Genomic DNA, 25,150 nt, shown 5'->3' with positions numbered 1-25,150 from the left:
TTTCCAGCAACTGGTGCTCAGAAGCCCCCACCGCCCCCAGCCACGGAGGGAGCGCATGGCCATGAGGGTCAGTAGCCACTGGTGCAGGTAGCCAGCTTTGGCAGGTGGGACATCCCAGCCGCCTCTTGAGACAAGTTTGGAGCCTCTTACGCTTCGGAAGGATGCAGCGGCTATTTACTTGGAGAAGCAAGGGATGAAAGAATTGAGTCACCTGGATTTCCTCCTGCAGGGTGGCGGATGCTCCGAGAGACGCGGCAACCATCTCCTGGGTCACGGGGAAATTGCTTGGGATCTGGGTGCACTTCCTGATTACCACGGGGTTGACGCCGTTGAGATACTGGGAGCCGAAGAAAGCGTCTTCTTGCCAGTGTTCGGCAACGTACTCTGGGGACGTAGAAAGGCTTTTTTAAAAAACGATGCGTCTCTCTCTCCAAGGCTGTGAGCCCGCTCACCTTTTATCTGGTGGGCGGCGTTGCAGCCAGCCAGCCGAACCTCAACAGTTTTCCGGCGTAGAGGGCGGTATGCGGAGCCCAGTTGCCCCTTCAGCTTCCAACATCTCCTCTTCCCAGTCTGCTCCCTCTTCTCCCTCTGACCACTCAACGTTGTCCCACCACCACTCCCTTGGCCCTCAGCCATCTTCCCTTGGGGGTTCCCCAGCTGGTTTCTCCCTTGCGTCCAACCAGTCTGTGACAGAAGAGCCTGGCCGCTGGATCAGGCCCGGAGCGAGGCTCATCTAGTCCAGCATCCTGTTCTCCCAGTGGCCAAGCAGGTGGGAAGCCTGAAAGTTAGACATGAGCACAACAACACTCTACCTGTTTGCGATTTGCAGAATACCACCTGCAGCACTGGAGGTACTGGGCAATATTTGGCAGGATCCTGTTTCCTCCTCTACTCTGCCCAGAAGCCTTCTGAGGAACAGGAACCCTTGGACTATGTTTGAACTTTTTTTTTAATCTTGCAGGGCTCATGTACTTGCGTCAGTGACAAGATAGGTCTGAATCTGGGAGAGGAAGCTTCCCACTTCAATCTAGTTCCCTCCCTGGAAAGGCTACACCTGTTGAGTTTCGGCCTGTAGAAAGCAGCAAGGTGGGGAAGGGCTGTAGCATCTCATTTGCATGCTGGCGGTCCCAAGTGCAGTCCCCAACGGCATCTCCATTAGGGGCCTGGAATTTCCTGTGCCTGAAAACCTGGAGTGTCGCTGCCAGTCAGTGTAGACAATATTGAGCTAAATGGACCAATAATGATAATGATGATAATGATAATAATAATAATAATAATAATAATAATAATAATAATAATAATAATAATTTATTATTTATACCCCGCCCATCTGGCTGGGTTTCACCAGCCACTCTGGGCGGCTTCCAACAGAAAAATAAAACACAGTAATCTATTAAACATTAAAAGCCTCCCTGAACAGGGCTGCCTTCAGATGTCTTCTAAAAGTCTGGTAGTTGTTTTCCTCTTTGACATCTGTTGGGAGGGCGTTCCACAGGGCAGGCGCCACCACCGAGAAGGCCCTCTGCCTAGTTCCCTGCAACTTGGCTTCTCGCAACGAGGGAACCGCCAGAAGGCCCTCGGTGCTGGACCTCAGTGTCCGGGCAGAACGATGGGGGGTGGAGATGCTCCTTCAGGTATACTGGACCGAGGACATTTAGGGCTTTAAAGGTCAGCACCAACACTTTGAATTGTGCTCGGAAACGTACTGGGAGCCAATGTAGATCTTTCAAGACCGGTGTTATGTGGTCTCGGCGGCCGCTCCCAGTCACCAGTCTAGCTGCCGCATTCTGGATTAGTTGTAGTTTCCGAGTCACCTTCAAAGGTAGCCCCACGTAGAGCACATTGCAGTAGTCCAAGCGGGAGATAACTAGAGCATGCACCACTCTTGCTAGACAGTCTGCAGGTAGGTATACAGCTGCCCTGGACACAGAATTGACCTGCGCCTCCATGGACAGCTGAGAGTCCAAAATGACTCCCAGGCTGCGCACCTGGTCCTTCAAGGGCACAGTTACCCCATTCAGAACCAGGGAATCCTCCACACCTGCCTGCCTCCTGTCCCCCACGAACAGTACTTCTGTCTTGTCAGGATTCAACCTCAATCTGTTAGCCGCCATCCATGCTCCAACCGCCTCCAGGCACTCACACAGAACCTTCACTGCCTTCACTGGTTCTGATTTGAAAGAGAGGTAGATTCCAATGACCCAAAGATCCCGACTGCTCCTCCTTCAAATGTGCCTGTTCTATCCTGGGCAAATGGCTTCCATCGTCATATTTTATAGCGCTCGTGCATGTGTAAAGGGGCACCTACCGGAAACGGGTGTCTTGTTGAACCAGAAAACCTTCCGGATGTCTTCCAGTTTCTTCCAAGACTCCTGGCAGTTCATGAACCCCTTCAGTTTCACCTCCATCAATCTAAAGGAATCACAGAATCATAAGAGTCAGAAGGGTTCCCGGAGGGTCATCTAGTCCAGCCCCCTGTGATGCGGGGAGAAGGGCAGCAGTGGTGGTGGTGGTGAGAAGAATGGGTGACAGTTGAGGACCGTGGAGCTGAGTGCCAATAGCTGCTGCTTCATAGCAAATAATTAACAACGAGGGAATGGGGGCAGCTGGAGATCAGCTTACTAGGAATGTGGCTGGTCCCCAAACAGCAATCCTTTGCTTTCGCAATGCAAATTGGCACTCGGTCTTGCTAGCTGAACTGGAAACGGGGGGGGGGGTTGCTATCTTAAATCAGGTCCCCTTGCGAAAGAGACCTTGGGGCGGGGGATCTCGGCGACAAATTGGCACAGCAAATTGCACAGTGACGGCCAGCAAAGTGGTTTCGGACTTTGGACTTAAATTGTAGAGTTGGAAGGGACCCCCAAAGCTCATCTAGTTCAACCCCCTGCGATGCAGGAGATGGCCCACGTGCATTATGATGTCATGTGACTTCCAAATGTGGTAAGACAGCCCTGCTGGGTGTTATTTTTTTGGGGGGGGGGGTTATTTTCATTCTGCTTAGTGGGGCCCCGGACTCCTGCCCTCAAAGGCCTGTCCGCTTTTGGTTTCCTCTCATGAAAATTCAACGGCCTGTGTAACGTTCAGTTGTGGTGCAATGGTGTCAAGACCAGGACCTGGGAAACCAGAGTTCAGATCCCTACAAGGCTGTGAAGCTCACTCGGTGTAACCTTGGGCCAGTCACTGCCTCTCTCAGCCTAGCCTACCTCGCAGGGTTGCTGTGGGAATTAGATGAGGAGGGGGAGAAGAACCACATAGCCAATGCAATTCTGCATCAATAGAAGTATAGCATCTAGATCTAGGGAAGTAATAGTACCTCTGTATTCTGCTCTGGTCAGACCTCACCTGGAGTACTGTGTCCAGTTCTGGGCACCACAGTTCAAGAAGGATACTGACAAGCTGGAACGTGTCCAGAGGAGGGCAACCAAAATGGTCAAAGGCCTGGAATCAATGCCTTATGAGGAACGGCTTAGGGAGCTGGGTATGTTTAGCCTGGAGAAGAGAAGGTTAAGGGGTGATATGATAGCCATGTTCAAATATATGAAAGGATGTCATATGGAGGAGGGAGAAAGATTGTTTTCTGCTGCTCCAGAGAAGCGGACACGGAGCAATGGATTCAAATTTCAAGAAAGAAGATTCCACCTAAACATTAGGAAGAACTTCCTGACAGTAAGAGCTGTTTGGCAGTGGAATTTGCTGCCAAGGAGTGTGGTGGAGTCTCCTTCTTTGGAGTTCTTTAAGTAGAGGCTTGACAGGCATATGTCAAGAATGCTTTGATGGTGTTTCCTGCTTGGCAGGGGGTTGGACTGGATGGCCCTTGTGGTCTCTTCCAACTCTATGATTCTATGATTCTATGAGCTCCTTGGAGAAGAAGGTGGAAAATAAATGCAATAAGCAATTTTTAAATGCATAATGCACTTTAAAACAAAACAAAACAAAACAAAATATTATTCTTTCCAATATAATGCATTTTGTGTGTGCTTTTCCCAGTCATTCTTATGCACACTTTCCCCTCGTAGATGCATGTTTGTGTACATTATTAGGGCAACTGCCCTGGAAAATTTGGGGTGCATTTCTGTCTCTGACTTTGGAGGCAGAGCCTAGCCCCCATCCTGTTTTGCAAAGAAGTGAGAGTTGCATTGGTCGCTGCAACGCCAATTTTACTTCTGGATCGGCCCACCCACTGGCCTGAGGTCCTTGGAATGTTGCTGAAGACTGGATGTGGCCCTCGGGCTTGGAAAAGTTCCCCTCCCTGCTCTTGTTTCGGTTGCAAAAGGACCGATAGCAACTGTGATAACTGGCTGTGATAACCCCTATTCACCCAAAGCATCGCAGCACAGGACCCAAAGGGAGCAGACCAGCTTGTTCGACACCCGAGAGTCAAGACAGATAGAGAGCCGGTCAGATCCTGACTGCCAAATGATGGCTTTCCTCGGCTTTCGGGACTCACGTGAGCTTTGACCGCACCAGGAAGGAGCTGAGCTTGGTAAAGGAAAACTTCACGTTGGTGTTCAGCTCCTCGATGTTCTCCACAGCCAGGCAGTGAGGCATCCCCGGCGCAAATTCTGCCCACCTGGTTTTTAAAATCAAGATTTTAATGGGGAGAGGTTTGCTTTAAAATCTCTAGTGTCTGGTTTTCTGCCACTTCAGAAGGCAGGCGAGAGATCCTGTGCTGGAACGCCCCTCTGTTCGAAGTAATGACATGGCGTCTGCAACAAAATGTTGCAGCGTGGGAAGTTCCTGCTCACCATTCCAGTCATTCGGGCTCCATTTCCCCTCCACCCTGGTTTTCTATCCCCACCCCTGGTGATATATGCATTATTGACGAAATATCTGGCACTTGGCCTAGCTGTACCCCAAGAGGCCAGTTCTCAGCTCAGAGGTGCAGCCTGGCTGGAGGAGTTAGCTACCGCTCTGCGCAGGCTCCTAGGCCTCATTGAGGATAAAGTTTGATTTCCCACTAATCTTGTTGTAGTGGGTTCATGCGAAATAGCAGAAGATGAGATACCCTCTACAATAGCAAACCCCCTCCAAGTGTCCCTGTTATCCAGGGGCAGTTCCAGATTTACAGAAGCCGTCTTGGTTTCTGATTTGATCCCGGAATGACTTGCTATCCCTTAGGACAGGGATGCCCAACTTCCAGGAAACTGCGATCTACTCCCACTATAAATAAACTGGCAGTGATCGACCCATTGGATTGATCAGAGTTGTTGAGCTTTTTTTGGGGGGGGGGTTTCGATTGATGGAGTTCATTCAACCAGGATCGAGTAGGGACAGCCTGCGATCAACCGGTAGATTAGTAACTTATACAACCTTTAGAAGACATCTGAAGGGAAGTTTTAAAATGTTTAATGTTTTATTGTATGGCTGGGGCAACTCAGGTGGGTGGGATATAAATAATAAAATTATTATTATTATTGAATAGGACGTCCCTATTTTCATCAGATAAATGTTGGAGGATATTCAATAGTCTGTCATCAGTCCATACCCAGGAAGAATGTTAAGTCCTTTCTGGGTTGTTGAGGTTTTTTTAGGGTTGTTTAGGGTTTTTACTCCCCCAACACCTATATAGCTTCTGCCAAAAAATACCTCCTGCTTCGACATGGATGGTGCCATTTTGGCTAAGTGTCCCTGAGCTTGCTTATTTCCTCCTCCCTCCCACTCTTTTTGTGCTGTATCCTTTTATAAAAAAATTGGAAGCCAAAAAGCAGGGAATGCCTTCATCTTTATACAATCTATAAACCGCTCGGGAGTTTTTTTTATCTTTGGGGGGGATTAAAAAAGTAAAATCATTTCAATAATGCAGAAAGCATATGTGACACAAGGATTGGCACTCAAACCCTTAATCCTGGAAACGGACTAGAACGTCATCATCCCCGCACATAGAAAACTAGGTTAAAACCCTTCTCCCTGACATGCTAGATTTATAGGTGCGGGGATTCTACATACACACCCCGCATTCATGCTCCCCATAATCATGTGAGCTCTTAAACTGCAATCTGGAGTAAATTGTTCCAGGTGGGGCAGGCTCAGTGAGCTCCTTGGAAGTCAGGGAGGGAGACTAGCTCTTGACAAGTGTTAAATCAAGATGTTTAAGGACTAGTATTGCAAAATTCACCCCCTTTTAAAAACAAAAAACAAACTCTGTCCTTCTGGGGTGGGGGTATTGTTTAGAGTTTTTTTTCTTACCATTGTCAGTATTATTATTATTATTATTATTATTATTATTATTATTATTTTATTACATCTTTGTTCTTATAATGATTTATGTGGGAATTGTTCAATGGCAGCTGTGTGCTTTTTGACGTGTTTTATTTAACATTCATGGCTCCTTGGGTTATTTGTGTAATTATGTGGGCTTTTTCATGTTGTAAACCACCTTGAGCATGGCTTTGGCTATAGAAAGGGGGCATACAAATTAAATTATGATGATGGAGATATTTGGAGAACGTCAAATGAAGTGTAGGCAAGCACGTTTTGTTCCGCAGGGTTTGCTGAAAGACTATTTCACTGGGAAATATTTCCGCCGATTTGGCCGACATGCAGCAGCAACGAATGACCCATTGCATGTCGGGAGAAGGGAAGCGAAGTGGAGACAGATATTTAGGAGAAGCTGCTCTCTAAAGAGTTGGGTCATTGGCGCATCGAGCTCAACTTTGCCCACATTGGCTGGCAGCAGTGGCTTTCCAAGGTAACTCTTCCAGCCCCGCCTGGGGCTTGAACCAGGGCACCTTCTGCACCCAAAACAGGTGCTGTTCCCGCTGAGCTACAGCTCTGAAGGCAAGACCTCCTCACCTGTATGCCACCTGTCTCGCCTTCACCTCCTCTGCCCGGTGGTGCAGAAGCAACTGGTTGCCGTCATCGTCACAAACAAGTTTGGCTGGAAGGAGAGAAGAAACGGAGCGCTGTTGTTTCAAAAGACATTAGCATTTGAAATGTGAAAACTTTCCACTGTGGAGGGTGGCTTAGCAGACACGGGCTTGCGAGGCCAGGGTTCAAATCCCCGCTCAGCCATAAAGTTCACTGAGCCCCCTTGGGCCAATCACCCTCTCTTGGCCTAAGGAACGGGGAGCTACGAATGCCAATGAATGAATAAGTCTGGGGTGGCTTTGAGCAGCAGCAACAGCATCATTTGACTATGATTATTAAAACTCTGACCCGCCCTTCGCCAACAGGTCCCAGAGCAGGTTAAGGCAACTGAAAATTCGGAACTGATATGCAAAACATGTTCACAGGGTGGTTCTGGAAAATACGCTTCTCAAGGCAGGGATGCCAACTTCAATAAAATATTGGAGGAGGGGAGCAGGTAAGCCCTGCCCCCACATTATATATATATATATATATATATATATATATATATATATATATATATAAACTTTATTGAATTATACATTAAAAATACATTCACAATCACACCGGGGGGGGAAATTAAAAAATAAACAAAATTGTTCAAATCATAACAACCAGTAACCAAACTTCTAAAAAACAAAAACAAAAGGACAAACAAGATCACACATTTACAAAAAAAGATAGAAATCATAATAATCCTCATAAACATAATCATAATCATAAATTAATTCATAAAGAACATAAACATAATCCTAAATTAAATCATAATTTTTTTAAACGAATTCTTACATTCATTCTCTCTTTCATACCCCAAAATTCCCATGTTGTCTTTTTTCTTAAGATTAAATCTTCTGTCCCCTACCCCCCCACCAACCTCCCTTACTTCCAGTCTTCCCTATATATTGAGTTATTCCATTCTTGATTAATGCATGCTTATTTCCAATTTCTCTCTTTCTTTAATTTCCTCACCCTTCATAAATCTGCCACAAGATTTGCTTTCTCTTGTTCTTTAAATATGTCTCAAAGGATTCCCAATTTTCCCCTGCTTTCTCTTTCCCTATTCCTTTGGAGATCCCATATTTTATAGCCAAATTTTTATATCCTATTAATTTCGTTTGCCAATCTTCTATCTTCGGTATTTTCTCGCTCCCCCCCCCCATAATCAATCACATGTTATAGCACATACACGCCATTTGAATGGCAAAGCCCATCAACTTTTGGGGGAGGGATCCCGCCTTCTGAAATATTTTATCGGGGGTGCCAAAGGGACCTTGTCCCCGAGGAGTTAGAAAGTGAGGCATTGGGAGGGGCTGGCTAATAAATAATCTGTATGTAGCCAGTAATGAATGATGTGCATGCAACCAGTCGGGCAAGCCACACAGCCTAGCAATCTATAAATCAGTTCTGGGAAGAGTTTTTGAGAAGCTCGTGTACGGACTGATCGGCCGCAGGGCCGTGCAAACTGAGGCTACCCGGGGAAGTCACTTCACCGCTTCTTGAGAGCTTCCAAGTGGAAGGTTGAAATGCTCGCTTGGTACACATATATCGTTTGCTGTTTAGAATAAAATCTTTAATCTTTTCGCTCACTTGTGCTTTGTATTAGAATCATAGAATCGTAGAGTTGGAAGAGACCACAAGGGCCATCCAGTCCAACCCATAGCTGCCAAGTTATCCCTTTTTTTAAGGGATTTTCCCTTATGCTGAATAGGCTTCCTCGCGAGAAAAGGGAAAACTTGGCAGCTATGGTCCAACCCCCTGCCAAGCAGGAAACACCATCAAAGCATTCTTGACATATGCCTGTCAAGCCTCTGCTTAAAGACCTCCAAAGAAGGAGACTCCACCACACTCCTTGGTAGCAAATTCCACTGCCGAACAGCTCTTACTGTCAGGAAGTTCTTCCTAATGTTTAGATGAAATCTTCTTTCTTGTAGCTTGGATCCATTGCTCCGTGTCCGATTCTCTGAAGCAGCAGAAAACAACCTTTCTCCCTCCTCTATATGACATCCTTTTATATATTTGAACATGGCTATCATATCACCCCTTAACCTTCTCTTCTCCAGGCTAAACATACCCAGCTCCCTAAGCCGTTCCTCATAAGGCATCGTTTCCAGGTACATCGTTTCAGGTAATACATCATTTCAGGTAATACATCATATTACAGTGTTTTGTTCCTTTAATTTTTTGGGGGGGGGGGCAAGAGAGTGGGGCCCTAAGCTATAGCTTGTTTATACGTAAATCCGGCACTGGTAAAAACCATCGCTCTGCCTCGCTCAGTACCGTACTGTCAACAGCACAGCCTGGCAACCTTTGTTCCCCAAGGTTTTAGGTGGGGGGGGGGACATTCCCAGCCCTACCAGTGTGGGGGTGGCACAAAGGGGCACAATATGTGTACCCTTGTGAAACCCAGAGTGTGCTGCTAATAGGGAAATTATGGTAGCCTGTCACTTTAAGAAATTGCTGCCTTAAGAAACCGTTGATTCTGCAAGTTCACGGTCTCCATCGGGGCAGCAATACAGCTAATAGTAAATCACAAGATATAGCACAAAGCTAGAACATAAGTTGCTGCAAGAAGAAACACAACATACAACAGAACGCAAATGGTTACACGGAACACAGGTTCCCATATACCAGGCACGTCCAACAGGTAGATCGTGATCTACTGGTAGACCACTGGATGTCTGTGGTAGATTACTGCTAGATTACTGGCTCCCCTAAAAAAAGCTCACCCAAAAATTCCCTCCTCCCTAAAAAAACAAAAAGCTGAACAACTAAGACCTAAAGCCCTTAAAGAAATGGGCCTTCCTCCGTCCTAAAATAAGCTCAACAAGTTTGACATGAATCCCCAAAAAACAGGGCTTCCCTTCCTTAAAAAAAAGCTCAACAGCTTTGACCTGAACCTGCCAAAAGGCGGTAGGTCACTGCCAGTTTTTAACTCTGTGAGTAGATCACAGTCTCTTGGGAGTTGGCCACCCCTGCCATATACCACAGGGGGGGGGGCTTTTGCAACAGCGTGGAGGCCATGGGTGGGAATCAAAAGTGTGTCAGCAGAAAGAGCCGGTGCTCATTGCGCAAGCGTACTAACATGAAATGCATCTGACAACTTGAATGAGGTAATGATTGTATATGACTGGGTGAAATTAAAATGCTTTGTAAAAGAGTTATAAATAACCCCCCTCTTGCCACGAGGAAGGGGGCGGGACTTGGCGGAACATACGCTGGCAGATCCATGAGTTTTACAGTGGTAAAGTGGTGCCTCGCAAGACGAATTTAATTTGTTCCGTGAGTCAATTCGTCTTGCGAAAAATTCGTCTTGCGAATTGCGGTTTCCCATAGGAATGCATTGAAATCTCCTTTTTTCTTTTTTTTTGCCCATTGGAATGCAATAATTAAATTTCAATGCATTCCTATGGGAAACCGCGATTCGCAAGACGAATTTCTCGCAAAACGAATTCTTCTTGCGAGTCACCTTCGTCTTGCGAAAAATTCGTCTTGCAGGGCATTCGTCTTGCGAGGTACCGCTGTACCTTGGTTTAAGAACAGTTTAGTTTAGGAACAACTTTGATTAAGAACGCTGCAAACCCGGAAGTAGGTGTTTTGGTTTGTGAACTTTGCCTTGGAACAAGAACATGTTCTTCTGAGCTATGACCCTTCCCAGGAGCTCGAATGCCCCCAGCCCCCCAGCCCTACCTTTGGGGCCATAGTCTGGAATTATTTTCTGGAGGGACGTGGGCCGACAGATGTCAGCCACCTCCAAGAGTTCACATATGACACAAACCAAGGGGGTGGAACCACGACATTATCCCTGAGATTGCAGGCAGAAGGGACTTGGCGACCTGGGAGCGTTCGCCCTGCGTCGCCGTCCCAGTGAAGGGCTTCTCTGCACAGATGCTACTAGCGTCTCACCTGTCCCTTCTCTCAGCTCCACGGTCGTGTACCCCTCGAGCCACTGGTAGCAGGGGAAGCGGTACGTCTCTCCCTGTGGGGTGACCAGCTGGACAAAGTTGCAGTACCAGCTGTCCTCGGGGAAGAAGAGGTAGGGTTCCTTGTGGAGGTGGACCAGCAGGATCGGTCCCAGCTCCCCATCGATGGGCACCTTGTATTCATCCACCTGCGGAAAGAAAAGGGACAACCGCCGATTCGCCACGGCACCCAGAAAGCAGGACTTCACCTGTTTGATTTGGGGCCTGTTAAAGCAGCTCTGGTCCGTGGGCCTATTTTTGGCCCACGTGGCCTCCCTCAATTTTGGCCCTTAGCCAAAAATGGCACTATCCATGTCACCATCCATTTTGGCCCGTGGGGCTGTTTTAGTCAAACCAAGCCCCTCCGGCCCAATGATAGTGAAGGATTTTGCTTGGATGAATTTCCCATCAGACTTTTTGACATGGAGGGTGTGTGTGTGTGTGCAGGAAACCAGCAGACAGTTTGATTATATTGCGCCGTTTGATTTTAAAATGTTGCTTTTATTCTTGAGCTTTGTTTGTCTTTATAATTGCAACCCCCCTTTGAAGGGGCTCTGCGCTTTTAATTTAAGTAATCACAATATGCGCTTCTTACCAAAGCGCCCCTTGCAAAATGGTATGAGACCAGCTGAATTTACTCCCAGGTAAACGGATAGAGCAGGGGTCCCCAAACTAAGGCCCGGGGGCCTGATGCGGCCCAATCGCCTTCTAAATCCGGCCCACGGACGGTCCGGGAATCAGCATGTTTTTACATGAGTAGAATGTGTCCTTTTATTTAAAATGCATCTCTGGGTCATTTGTGGGGCATAGGAATTCATTCATATTTTTTTTCAACATATAGTCCGGCCCCCCACAAGGTCTGAGGGACAGTGGACCGGCCCCCTGCTGAAAAAGTTTGCTGACCCCTGGGATAGAGGATTGCAGCCTAAACCTCTGATCAGTCAGGTAATGGGTCTGATTACGACTAAATTAGATGCATGTTTCCCCTGCTGGCCGTTTTGTGCTTTTTTTCAGATTTTGCAATTTGTAACGTATTTGGGGCGCCTGTGCATTTGCATTTATTCTTTGAATTATTTTACTGTTTTCATGTGCGGATATGGTCACACACAGAACGGTGATACTAAAACGCTTTAAATAAATAAATTCAATCCCTGCTCGATTTAGTAGCCATTCTAATCTACTGTTAACATTATGGTAGATCAGGCATCCCCAAGCTGCGGCCCTCCAGATGTTTTGCCCTACAACTCCCATGATCCCTAGCTAACAGGACCAGTGGTCAGGCATGATGGGAATTGTAGTCCAAAACATCTGGAGGGCCGAAGTTTGGGGATGCCTGTGGTAGATCTTAATTATCTTCCCATGCCTTTTAATTCTTTTTAACTGTTTCTATTGATCATTTCAATATTTCTGAATCGCTACGAGTTGGCATTGAATCGTATTAGCTACATGTTGCATTTACATGGGTTTTTAATTGTATGAGAAATTTTCTTCCTTTTTATATTTACTTAACTTTTGAGGTATTTTGTAATGGGTGTAATTAGAATTGGAAAACGTATAGAATGCTATGATATGAAGGTTAATTTTTTTGTTTTTGTTTTTGTTTTGTATGTTTGTTTGTGTTCTTATAAAATGAATAAAAATTATTTGATATAAAGGTTAATTCTGAAAGCCATGAGGCGGGAGGGAGGGAAGTGGACAGGCTCTAGAGCAGGGGTCAATAACCCAAGGCCCATGGGCCACAAGCAGCCCATGAGCCGCCCCCCAACCAGCTTGGCGAGTCCCCGCGCGCTGCAGTAAAATGGTGCAGCACGGGGATTCGCTTCCGCGGCGCTGGAAATTGCGTCTGCGCAGACAGAGACGCCGAAAATCTGTTTTGTGGTTATATATTGTTAAATGGAAAACTAATAAAAATTATTTACATATAGAAAAAGAATTGCAGTGGAGAGACGAGCTCCTCAGCCCCCCCCCCCCCGAGCTGCCTCCCTGCCTCCCCACACCCCCCCCAAGTCCACCTCTGCAGGTCCTCTCACCGCTCCCTGGGCAAAGTCCTTCCCCGTATTGTTCAGCGTCTGCTTGGGGCTGCTGCCCCTCGAGCCCACCAGGGTGATGGAGACGGTGTCGAAGGTCCCCGAGCCCCAGAACGTCCCGGTTGCCACTTGAACCTTGTACGAAGCCATCAGGATTCCTTCTTCGCTGCTGGACTCGGCCGGCCGTCCCCTGCAGCAGCTCTCCTCTCGATGCTTCGTGGGCTAAAGGTGAAGTCCAGAGGGAGGTATGAGGGACTGCTGGACGAGCAAGATGCTTTCGGTGGAAGCTGGGAGGTGGCCGCAGCAGATCTGCCAGAGATAGCCCCTCAGCGTCATGTGGGCCAGAGGTTATCAGCGAGGGGCGAAGAAGCAGAGGGGACAACTCCCCTGGGGACGGCTGGGCAGGAGGCAGGGAGCCAACAGGAGGGGGAGCCAGAGGCAACGGCCGGCAGAGCCAACTAAATCTAGCATCGACCCTGTCCTCTTCCTCCCCAAGGAGCAACAAAAAGGCTAAGGCTGGAGGAAGCTGGTTGTAAGAAGGGGACTAGATCATAGCCCCGTTTCTCTAATGGTCCAGCCTTGTGAAACCAGTTGAGCTTAACATTCCTCAATGGGGTGGTGCGAACCAGTACAGGATGAAGACAGTTGGGTGTTTGAGAGGTAAAGGTAAAGGGGCCCCTGATCATCAGGTCCTGTTGTGTCCGACTCTGGGGTTGCGGCGCTCATCTCGCTCTATAGGCCGAGGGAGCCGGCGTTTGTCCGCAGACAGCTTCCGGGTCATGTGGCCAGCATGACAAAGCTGCTTCTGGCGAACCAGAGCAGCGCACGGAAACGCCGTTTACCTTCCCTATTTATCTACTTGCACTTGGATGTGCTTTCGAACTGCTAGGTGGGCAGGAGCTGGGACCGAGCAACGGGAGCTCACCCCGTTGCAGGGATACGAACCACCAACCTTCTGATCAGCAAGCCCTAGACTCTGTGGTTTAACCCACAGCACCACCTGGGTCCTTGAGAGGTAGCAGCCTGCAAATTCTTTAGCCTGAGGCACAAGTTCTCTAGAAGCTCCTTTCTGCGAGGTAGAGCTTTATGGCCAACCCACGTATCCTCTCCATCTGAGGGTTTATGGTGCTGACCTTTAAAACCTAAAGGGCTTCAGCACTATATACTGAAAAGAGCATCTCCACCCCCATCGTTCAGCCCGGACACTGAGGTCCAGCTCTGAGGGTCTTCTGGCTGTTCCCTCCCTGCGAGAAGCCAAGTTGCAGGGAACCAGTCCTGTACAGTCGTACCTCGGAAGTCAAACGGAATCCGTTCCAGAAGTCTGTTCGACTTCCAAAACATTCGGAAACCAAAGCGCGGCTTCTGATTGGCTGCCGGAAGCTCTTGCAGCCAATCGGAAGCCGCAGAAGCCCCGTCGGACGTTTGGCTTCCCAAGAAAAAAGTTCGCCAACCGGAACAGTCACTTCCAGGTTTCCGGCGTTCGGGAGCCAAAACGTCCGAGAACTGAGCTGTTCGACTTCCAAGGTACGCCTGTACAATGAAGTTTTTAATGTTTAATGTTTTGTTGTGTTTTAAATACTTTGTTGCGAGCTGCCCAGAGTGGCTGTGGCAACGCGGTTAGATGGGTGGGATGTAATAATAATAATAATAATAATAATAATAATAATAATAATAATAATAATTCATTATCTTTAAAACGGACCTGACGGCTCTTCAGGCAGAGACGCCTTTCCAACATTGGCCTGTCCTCTGACGGCTTTAAAATACAGGACTATCATCTGTGAAGGAGGTTGTACAGCCACATTGGGGGAGGGGGTCAGACGCAGCACCCCCCCCCAAAGACCTCGGGATATCAGACTGGCGGTCAAAACGTCCCAGAAGTCTCCCAAAACAGCTGCCCAAATTTTAAGATTCTGCTTTCTGCTGAAGGGACGGAAGAGTTACCTGAAGTTCTTTCTGGAGATGGGTGGGTTTCTCCAGGGAAGCAGCCCCCCTTCCTTGGGCACCCAGAAAGCCAGCAGGGATTCCAGAGCAACGGCAGGCCCCGTTCAGAGGCCACCTCCTCCCCAAAAAGGCCTCCATTTTCCACCGGGCGGCATCGTAAGCTACGGAGACAGGAAAATGTTTGTTTAAATCTCCTTGGCGGCTTGCTGGCCGTTTCCCACTTCAGGCAGACACTGCGTTTATTGATTCGGGGCAGGAGAGGAGAAGGGGCCTGGGGATGTTCCACGCAGCAGCATGGGGCCAAATGTTTGCAAATGAGCGACTTCTGGGCAGACAGCTGCAATCCTGACACTGTGACCCAGGACCTGGCCGATACCCGCATCCTATTTTATCGCTGCTTCCCCATGCTGTCATATAGAGGAGGGAGAAAGGTTGTTTTCTGCTGCTCCAGAGAAGCAGACGCGGAGCAATGGATTCAAACTACAAGAAAGAAGATTCCACCTAAACATTAGGAAGAACTTCCTGACAGTAAGAGCTGTTCGGCAGTGGGATTTGCTACCAAGGAGTGTGGTGGAGTCTCCTTCTTTGGAGGTCTTTAAGCAGAGGCTTGAAGTTGACAGGCATATGTCAAGAATGCTTTGATGGTGTTTCCTGCTTGGCAGCCAGGGGGTTGGACTGGATGGCCCTTGTGGTCTCTTCCAACTCTACGATTCTATGCTAGAGCTGTCGTGGCGCCCAGCGGCGATGAACTCGAACTCAGGGGTGGTTTCCACCCAATGCTTTGATGTGCAGGACCTCGTCGCACGGATTATGCAAATCGCTGTTCAGCGGGCGGTGTGCATGGCTGCACAAATGCAGAGCGGGCGACACTCATGACTATTCAAGGCGCTGATCCAACCGCAGCACACCCCCAGAAACCCCCAAAAAAGGTGGGCACAACTTGGCGCGGCTGGCTGCTCCTAACCTCAGCAGCCTGGCGAGTCTCCGAGAGGCCTGAATTAGCTGTTTCCCCACATGGAGGTGTGGCAAAGGGGAGGGGGCTTCCCCTGTTGGATTTCTGCCTGCCACACAACTGTCACAGGCGCAGGATTTCTGCCAGGGGAATAGCGGACGCTCAGATTAAGTACACAATTGCTCTGGGTGTGGACCGCCAGGCCAAGATTATTCCTTAGGGCAGTGTTTCCCAACCAGTGTGCCTCCAGATGTTTTGGGACTACAACTCCCATCATTCCTGACCACTGGTCTTGCTAGCTAGGGATGATGGGAGTTGTAGTCCCAAAACATCTGGAGGCACACTGGTTGGGAAACACTGCCTTAGGGCATGGGTAGGCAAACTAAGGTCCGGGGGCCAGATCCGGCCCAATCGCCTTCTCAATCCGGCCCGTGGATGGTCCAGGAATCAGTGTGTTTTTACACGAGTAGAATGTGTGCTTTTATTTAAAATGCATCTCTGGGTTATTTGTGGTGCATAGGAATTCGTTCATTATTCCCCCCCCCCAAAAAAATATATAGTCCGGCCCCCCACAAGGTCTGAGCGGCCCCTGCTGAAAAAGTTTGCTGACTCCTGCCTTGGGCTGTTCTTTCCACCCCAGAGACCATTCACCTGCTCCTGGAGATTTGCTGGTGGAGACGACTCTGCGAGCGCCCTCCAATCTCTTCCAGCGCTCTTTCACCTTCCAGAATACCCTCAGCCTCATCTTCGAGGTCCTTGGAAAAGAGAAAGGGAAAGGGTGGGAATCCAGGCAGGTTTTTCCAGGAAGCAAAATGCCACACATTCCTAACCTGGGGGTGGGGAATGTCAAGACTGGAACGCGCCGTTTTATTTTTAACTTTGCTGTTTGCACAGGAACGTGGAAAAGGGCCCGCTACTGACACAGACTGTTAGTTCAGTGCTGGCAACAGGGGCTGGCAACAATTCTGCTTTCTGAAGCCTTTGCCAGGATCAGGCCAGCGGCCCACCTAGTCCAGCATCCAGTTCTCACAGTGAAGCAGATGCCCTATAGGGAAACCCACGAGCAGAATTCGAACACAAGAGCAACACTCTCCCCCTCCTGTAGTCTCAGATGGCACTGCTGCCACTGACCGTGGGAGCAGGGCAGAGCCATTGTAGCATTATCATCATCATCATCATCATCATCATTGCTGGGAGCCATCGATGGCCCTCTCCTTCATGAGTTTGGCTAATCCTCTTTCTAAAGCCATCCAGGTCGGTGGCCATTACTGCCTCCTGTGGCAGGGAGTTCCGTAGTCTAACTATGCGCTGCGTGAAGAAGTACCTTTTTAAAACTGTCCCAGATGTTCCGACGCTCAACTTCTTGCAAGTGAGCCGTATCTGAACCAGTCCTGGCCTGAATTAGAAGAATGAGGGTTCTGGAGCGGATCTGTTCTAAGCGCCTTTTCACAGGTAGCCACCGAAATCTTAAGCATGCTTCCTAAGGAGTTTGCCGCATGGAGCAGGAGGGAGGGCTTAGGCCCCATCCACTGGCGGAGGAAGAGGGGGCGGGGGGAGTGCATCATGCCCCTGGGATACGCACCAGCCACGCCCCCAACTGCTCTACACCCCCCAGTGCCGGAGCATGAAGCTCCGCCACTGGGCCCATCCAAACGTACCTTTCCTCCACATTTTCCAGGTGTGGTCTGTGTTTTAAAGCCCCATGTCCGATTTCTCTTTCATTTTGTGTTTTTTTTTTAAGCTCCAGAGCTTTCCCCGCAGAAATCTGCTCTTTACCGCCGAATCGGAGCAAACAGCAATATGCAGAAAGCCCAAATTGCTGTTTGTTGCGCTTTAGCATTAAAGAGCGGGTTTTCACAGGGAAAAGCTCCGGAGGCAAGGAGAGACCATAAGAGTTGGAAGGGACCCTGACAGTCATCTAGTCCAACCCCCTGCAAAGCAGAAATAGTCAGCTGCCCCATATGGGGATCGAACTTCCAACCCAGGCATTATCAGCACCGTGCTCTAACCAACTGAGCTCTAAGCCCTTCGTTAGGGGTAAGCTCTTTGCTCAGAGTAAACATACATAGGATGACTCTGCAAGGAGGGAGGAGGGATGAATTCAATTCAGTTCCCATTTAAAGCTAAACTTTTTTTTTTGAAGCAATGCAGCCATTCTTGGAAAAGCTCTCTGAATTTTGCAAAGCAGTTCTCCAGTCAAGTACAAAAGCACATCTGGTAAGGGTATAAGTGCTCATATTGTAGAAGAAAGCACATACAAAGCACATTAGGAAAAGCCTAGTAGAATTGTACATGAGAGAGAACCGAATTTAAATGTTTGGAAGCTATTTTTTAATTTGTAAATTTCTTCTTTGTTTTCTTATTCTGTTCTTATTTTTTCTGTTTTTGTTTCCTTTTCTTTTTGCCGATTTTTCTTTTTCTTTTTGAATTTTTTTTTGAAAATTATGTTTGATTATATTGGATTATATTGGATTATGTTTAATTGGGTTTAGTTAGATTTGATTATGTTATGTTTATGTTGTGTTATGTTATGTTTTGTAGATTTTAACTTGAAATAAAATTAAGCTTTTTAAAAATTAAAAAAAACACATACAAAGCTCATTATATTAGAGGGGAAATGCAAAAATGTGCATATTTAGGGGAAACGAGATACAAAGACGTATTTAGACATTGAGAAAGTTGACGCGAGTCTTCACCAGTTTTTAGCTTATTAACTTTCCCCAAACCCTAATTCATTGTTGTTAATTCTTCTTGTTGTTTTTTTGCTTTATCCTTTTTTTGTAAACCGCTTTGAGGGTTTGTTTGTTTGTTTTGCAATCAAGCGGTATAATCAATTGTATGAAGTAAATAAATAATGCATTTTAAATATTTGGAGAAATTTTTCGCTGATGGCTTTCTCCCGGACGAGTCCCAAACAATCGCAGAAATGTGGAGAGCCAAACTTTCCTAAGAGCAGAAAAAAACGAGAGCAAGCAAAGCTGCCATATCCACGCATTCCCAAGCGCATAGCTCTGCCCCTTCCCAGCTGCGCCACGCAAGGCACCATGCTGAGACACAGGCCGTGCGGGGAAAGGTTGCAATTCTTTGATTACTGCCTGCGATAAAAGCAGCCTGGCTAGAATGCTGCGCTGCTCAAACTGCTGTGAATTGCTGCAGCTCAGAATGGAGCCTTTGCAGCATCAGACAACGTTAACGCGCCGCGAGCTAAACTTCTTGTGGTCTTGAGCCTTGACGGGGGAAACATCGAACGGCTAAAAGGGTGAGCCACGAGAGGGGCATCAGTATTATTGACTTATGGCATTCGCATCGCTCTTTTTTTCTCCAAGGAATTCGACGGTGGCACCCATGGTTTCCTCCCTCCTCAATTAATCCCCACAACAACCCTGCGAGGTAGGTTCGGCTGAGAGGCAGTGACTGGCCCCAGGCCACCCAGTGAGCTTCATGGCCGAGTGGGGATCTGAAGCTTGGCCTCCCAGGTCCTAGTCCAACACTCTAACCACTGCACCACACTGCCCCGCCGGTCACCAGTCTTTGCATATACAAATCTGTGGATCTATGCCTCTCTCTCTCTCTCTCTGCATTTTCCAAACACACATGCGTGCGCACACACACCATTGTGTTCGGCCAGTGGGTTTAGCTGCCACGATGAGGACTAGAATATTGCATGGGCTGTGGCTGCTCTTTTTGCAAGGAGCATTCCCTCCACGCCAGAGACATTTTGGCAGCTGAGGCAGAAAAAGAAAGCAGGCAATCATGGCGAGGAGAAAAGATGACAGAGAGCGAAACCCCCAAAGGACCATGCTCAAATGCACCCTTTGGTGGTGCCTCTTGGCGCATTGCAATCTCTAACTTCTGAGAGGCAATGTTGGGGCACAGAGGCAGGACCCCCTGAGAACAGAGAGGACCTACAGAGTTCCCCTGCCTTCTCACCCAGCTGGAGACTGGTGCCCTCTAGGAATTGGGCTGCCGTGATGCTGGGGGAGTTTGCCATAGTTTGGGGAGGGGGCTAAGTGGAATTCCCTCCCCCTCCCAGTCCTCCCCAGGGTCCTCACCCCTCTCTGGCTGCCTCGGTCAGGAAGGCAGAGTGGGCCACACCGGCTGGGGCAGTCGGGCAGCGCAGGCAAACAGCTCCGAGATGCACCGAACGAGTCGAGATATTTTCTCCTCCTCCAGCTGTCTTTCCACTTTGCTTCCTCTTTGAGGTAGGTATTGGGAGGAGCTGTCCCAGCTCGAGGGAGTGGCAGAGTTTGTGCTTTCGCTAGCACTCTTTGGAGAGGAAAGAGCATTCCTCGCAGAGAGGGCACCTAGCCAAGCACACGGTACAGACCTCTCCAGCCAGCAGGCCCCGGCTTCCAGGCCACGGGGTGGAAAGGAAAACCGAGCCAAGGGCCCTCGTGGCTTCAAGGAACGGGGGCTCCCACAACCTTGCCCTCCTCCAGGAAACCGGGCCTGTCAGAAGGATCGGCAGGGCAGGTGGGGATTTGCGCGGCAGCGGGGCAAGGAACATGAAGCCATTGAGGGGCAGAAATGGCCAGTGGCCTTGCCACGGAAGGAGCCACGACTGCAGTCCGTGGCGGCGTGGTTCAGATCCCCCAGTCTACAAAAGAGGGAACTGCTGAGCGCCAGACCGCAGAGTTCAGCCTGAGGGCATCGTCTTTTGGATGGACACCAGCATCTTCCTGAAATGTGTGCAAGATACATATGCTGAGAATTTGTACAGCTCCTGCCTGGTTTGTTTTTAAACTGAACAGGATCGGGCGCCCCACCAACAGAGAGTGGTGGACTGCAACGGTTAGAGTTTCGGACCAGGGCCCGGGAGAGGCCAGGGTTCGAATCCGCTCCCTGGGTGGCCTCGTGGCCGGTCACTGCTTCTCAACTTAGCCTACCTCGCAGGGTTGTTGTGAGGATTAAAGGAAGAGAATCGTGAGCTCCTTGGAAGAACAAATATGTGTTTGTAATAAATCAAATCAAAAGACATAAAGCTAGGCAGTGCCCCACCAATCTCAGCCAGCCCCCCGCCTGCCGGCCTTCTTGCATTTAGGGGGAGGCACCTCCTGCCTGCTTCAACCTCCTCAAGTCTCCATGTTCCCAGAGTTCCCTGGGATCCGTTCTTATCAACTATTTTCGGATGGCAGACACCATGGCTTTTTGAAGGAAGCTGGCATTTGGCTTGTTCTCAGTCCCCGTCCGGCATTCTGACACTTTAAGCAGTCTATGGTTTTCCCCCAAAGCCTCCTGGGAGCTGTGCCAAGGAGTCCTTTCACAAAGCTACATTTCCCATAGTTCCCTGGGAAGAAGGATTTCTCCTTAAACCCCTCTGGCAGTTGTAGCAGCTCTGCGAGGGGTATAGGCTCTCCTCCCTACAACTCTCGGCACCCTTAACAAGCTACCAGGATTATTCGGGGGAACCGGTTTAAAGTGGTCTAGGACAGTGTTTCCCAACCAGTGTGCCTCCAGATGTTTTGGGACTACAACTCCCATCATTCCTGACCACTGGTCTTGCTAGCTAGGGATGATGGGAGTTGTAGTCCCAAAACATCTGGAGGCACACTGGTTGGGAAACACTGGTCTAGGGGTCATAGCTGCCAAGTTTCCCCTTTTCTCGCGAGGAAGCCTATTCAGCATAAGGGAATTTCCCTTTAAAAAAGGGAGAACTTGGCAGCTATGCTAGGGGTTCTTGAAACGTAGTGTGTGGGTGTGACCTCCTTCCGCCTAATAGCAGAGCCGGCCCCCAGTGGGCGGCACCTGGGCAGGCCTACAGTTGCCTGCCGTCAACCTGCTTCTCAGGGACGGCAGAGCTCTCACCGAGGCTAAGAGCCACAACGATACCTGAGGCCAGGTGTTCAAGGACAGCATCAAAAGTCAAAGCTCTCTCTCTTTTTTTCCAAAACCAGGCCCCACCACTAAGCAACCTTCAGCGAGGAACTTGCCTCTGTTTATATGTCTCCTGGCTTGCTCAGACAAGCACATTTTGCACGGCCTTTCCCAACTCGACTTCTCAAACTGCGTTTGCCCTTTGGGGCGTGTGGGTTTCTTCCTTCTTCTTTTGTTTTAAACCGTTTCACAACGGCCCTTGTTTACATGGAAGACAGGTAAAACTGTCCTGACACACAAGAACCTTTATGGTGGCAGGGCTGCTTCTCGGAATATAAAGGAGGGGGGGAGCCCTTTGCATTGACCCACAGTTTTGTCAAATTCAGACACCGCTGCCCCATAAAACTCAGTTTGTCCTCAGCTAGCCCCCTCCAGCCTGTTTCATAGAATCACAATATACGGGGATCTTTTTGCCCAATGTGGGACTTGAACCTTGATATTCTTGTAAAGAAGCTGGTAAAATGTGGGCTAGACAATGCTACCATTCAGTGGATTTGTAACTGGCTGACTGACCGAACCCAAAGGGTGCTCATCAATGGCTCCTCCTCATCCTGGAGAGAAGTGACTAGTGGGGTGCCACAGGGTTCTGTCTTGGGCCCAGTCTTATTCAACATCTTTATCAATGACTTGGATGGTGGGCTTGAGGGCATCCTGAGCAAGTTTGCAGACGACACCAAATTGGGAGCGGTGGCTAATACCCCAGAGGACAGGATCACACTTCAGAATGACCTTAACAGATTAGACAACTGGGCCAAAGCAAACAATATGAATTTTAACAAGGAGAAATGTAAAGTACTACTGTATTTTAATCTGTATTTTAACTAATTGTTTTTATGTTTTATTGTGGTTCTGTTGGTGTCAGCCACTTATGGCCTACTTGAAATGAGGCTGCACTTTAAATTTTAATACTGTATTTTAATCTGTATTTTAACTAATTGTTTTTATGTTTTATTGTGGTTCTGTTGGTGTCAGCCACTTATGGCCTACTTGAAATGAGGCTGCACTTTAAATTTTAATACTGTATTTTAATCTGTATTTAAATTAATTGTTTTTATGTTTTATTGTGGTTCTGTTGGTGTCAGCCGCCCTGAGCCCGGTTTTTGACTGGGGAGGGCGGGGTATAAATAAAAGTTTATTATTATTATTATTATTTATTATTGGGCAAAAAAAATTGAAAGGCACAAATACAGGATGGGAGACACCTGGCTTGAGAGCAGTACATGTGAAAAGGATCTAGGAGTCCTGGTAGACCACAAACTTGACATGAGTCAACAGTGTGATGCAGCAGCTAAAAAAGCCAATGCAATTCTGGGCTGCATCAATAGGAGTATAGCGTCTAGATCAAGGGAAGTAATAGTAGCACTGTATTCTGCTCTGGTCAGACCTCACCTGGAGTACAGTGTCCAGTTCTGGGCACCACGGTTCAAGAAGGATACTGACAAGCTGGAACGTGTCCAGAGGAGGGCAACCAAAATGGTCAAAGGCCTGGAAACAATGCCTTATGAGGAACGGCTTAGGGAACTGGGTATGTTTAGCCTGGAGAAGAGAAGGTTAAGAGGTGATATGATAGCCATGTTCAAATATATAAAAGGATGCCATATAGAGGAGGGTGAAAGGTTGTTTTCTGCTGCTCCAGAGAAGCGGACACGGAGCAATGGATTCAAACTACAAGAAAGAAGATTCCACCTAAACATTAGGAAGAACTTCCTGACCGTAAGAGCTGTTCGACAGTGGGATTTGCTGCCAAGGAGTGTGGTGGAGTCTCCTTCTTTGGAGGTCTTTAAGCAGAGGCTTGACAGACATATGTCAAGAAAGCTTTGATGGTGTTTCCTGCTTGGCAGGGGGTTGGACTGGATGGCCCTTGTGGTCTCTTCCAACTCTATGATTCTATGACCTTGAGATTGAGCATCTCATGCTCTCCCGGCTGAGCTAGAATGCAGTCAGACAATGGCAAGCTGCAGTAGACCAGCCAGTTGCCACCAAGGCCCTGCGGTTAACAACCTGCAAACACCTGGGTGAACAGACAGGTGCGGGCAACACATCAAGGGCAACGCTTTCAGAGCGGTGGAGATTTTAATCTGGGCACCACAAACAAACAAGCAAACAAACAAGCAAACAAACAAACAAACAAGCAGGGGCTGGTAGGTCGGAAGGTAGGGAGGCCAACAGTAGGTGGTGCCAGAGCTGATCAGAGGCAGGGCCACCTGATTCCGGCTTGGACCCCATCTTCCTCTTTTCTGGGCTCTACAAGGGCAACATTGAGACTTAAGGAGGAGAAAGATGATGTCAAGTTTCACCACCTTGGGCTGCTTGCGTGTAATAAGGCAGGCAGGCAGAAACTGGCTGGGGTTAGGCTGAGGTTAATGGGGCAGCGCCCTAATAGACCAGCTCTCTTGGCTCCCGGTTGCCGGAGAACAAAGACTCCAAAGAAAGATTCCTTCCGAAGGCTTTAATATTTAGATCGCTGCGGTCCACATCCAAATCGTCCGACTTCAGGCAACGCACAGGGTGAATCCCGAACGCAGCTGCAACAAAGGCAGGTGCTTCGACTACACGAGCTCTGGAAGCCAATCGGAAACGGTTGTATCCCTTTGCTACCCTATATTTATGAATGGGGCGGGCCAGGGGATGGGTGGTGGGATGACAATGAATGGCCAGAGGGAGAAGAGGGAGCAGACCGGGAGGAGGAAGTGCCGGAAGCTGAAGAGGCAACAGGGCTCTGTGAGTGGGAAGAGGCTGTGGCAGAGAGCAGTCCGGAATGAGAGGCAGAAGAGGAGGCTGGATCAGAGGCTGGAGAGGATGGGGGCCAAGAGGCAGAGGTGAGGCAGGCTGGCGAAGAAGCCAGGGGGTCTCCTCCTCCTGCTGTGACTAGCTCCCCTCCTCCCTGGTCTCCCAGAACCAGGAGAGGTATGAAAAGGGAGGAGCAAAGACAGGCACCATGATGTAGTCTCAGCTTGCTTCATAACGATCTGGGAGAGGAGGAGAGTTTAACAACAAAAACCCTTGCTGGTTTTGCTGCAAGAGATTAACATGGCCACGCCTCGAGAAACCACACCGGAAATTAACGTGGCTTTAAGCAGGGATAGGATTTGTAAAAAGGCCCTCTAAGACTTCCCCAAAGGGGCTGGGGGGGGGAACAAGGGCAGTGAACCAGGAAACAACCACAAATGGAGCCAGCTGCAGAGCTGTCCTGGTGACTCTTGGGTCCTGTCTGTGACATTGGGGGGGGGCAGAAGACACACACCCTCTCATCCTGTTTCACTTCCCTCCAGGCTTGCGGCGGAAGAAAGCCTTCTCAGGAAAGTTTATTTTCTTGAAAGCTGTGTTTTCTCACGAAAGGCACCGAGTGCGCCCAGGCGAGGGCTTGGGGGGCAGACGACGAGCCCACAGCCCCTCAGCAGAAATGGCATAAGGGACCCCAAACAATAAACCAGACCAAAGTGCCGTTGGTGCACGTTTTGATCATTTGCCCGGTGTTTTGATCCTCGCCCAGTTCTGGAAAGGAGTTGCACTCTTCCAGATAAGCCACCTTTGGCAAACAGATTGAC

At 48.7% G+C, this 25,150-nt stretch overlaps 1 protein-coding gene across 2 annotated transcripts in view; it reads right to left on the bottom strand.

Annotated features, from left to right (window-relative positions):
- Positions 1-19,939, bottom strand: part of LOC118094283 (polyunsaturated fatty acid lipoxygenase ALOX15B) — a 29,555-nt gene extending 9,616 nt beyond the window's left edge. Inside the window, exons 1-9 of one of the 2 annotated variants that reach the window (XM_035134513.2) lie at positions 19,781-19,939; positions 16,380-16,483; positions 14,777-14,937; positions 12,836-13,054; positions 10,750-10,954; positions 6,793-6,877; positions 4,448-4,570; positions 2,309-2,412; positions 212-384 (exon numbers count right to left, since the gene is read on the bottom strand). In XM_035134513.2, the coding sequence (XP_034990404.2) occupies positions 212-384; positions 2,309-2,412; positions 4,448-4,570; positions 6,793-6,877; positions 10,750-10,954; positions 12,836-13,054; positions 14,777-14,937; positions 16,380-16,473 (1,164 nt within the window). In that variant the 5' untranslated portion in view covers positions 16,474-16,483; positions 19,781-19,939. Of the gene's footprint in view, positions 1-211; positions 385-2,308; positions 2,413-4,447; positions 4,571-6,792; positions 6,878-10,749; positions 10,955-12,835; positions 13,055-14,776; positions 14,938-16,379; positions 17,751-19,780 lie in introns of those variants that run through there. The other variant, XM_035134512.2, reaches the window with a different exon arrangement.
- Positions 19,940-25,150: the final 5,211 nt, after the last annotated feature.

The sequence above is a fragment of the Zootoca vivipara genome, chromosome 13, assembly GCF_963506605.1.
Source record: "Zootoca vivipara chromosome 13, rZooViv1.1, whole genome shotgun sequence".
NCBI classification, from domain to species: domain Eukaryota; kingdom Metazoa; phylum Chordata; class Lepidosauria; order Squamata; family Lacertidae; genus Zootoca; species Zootoca vivipara.
The sequence above is the reverse complement of the archived record's forward strand: the minus strand, read 5'-3'. Positions and strand labels throughout refer to the sequence as shown.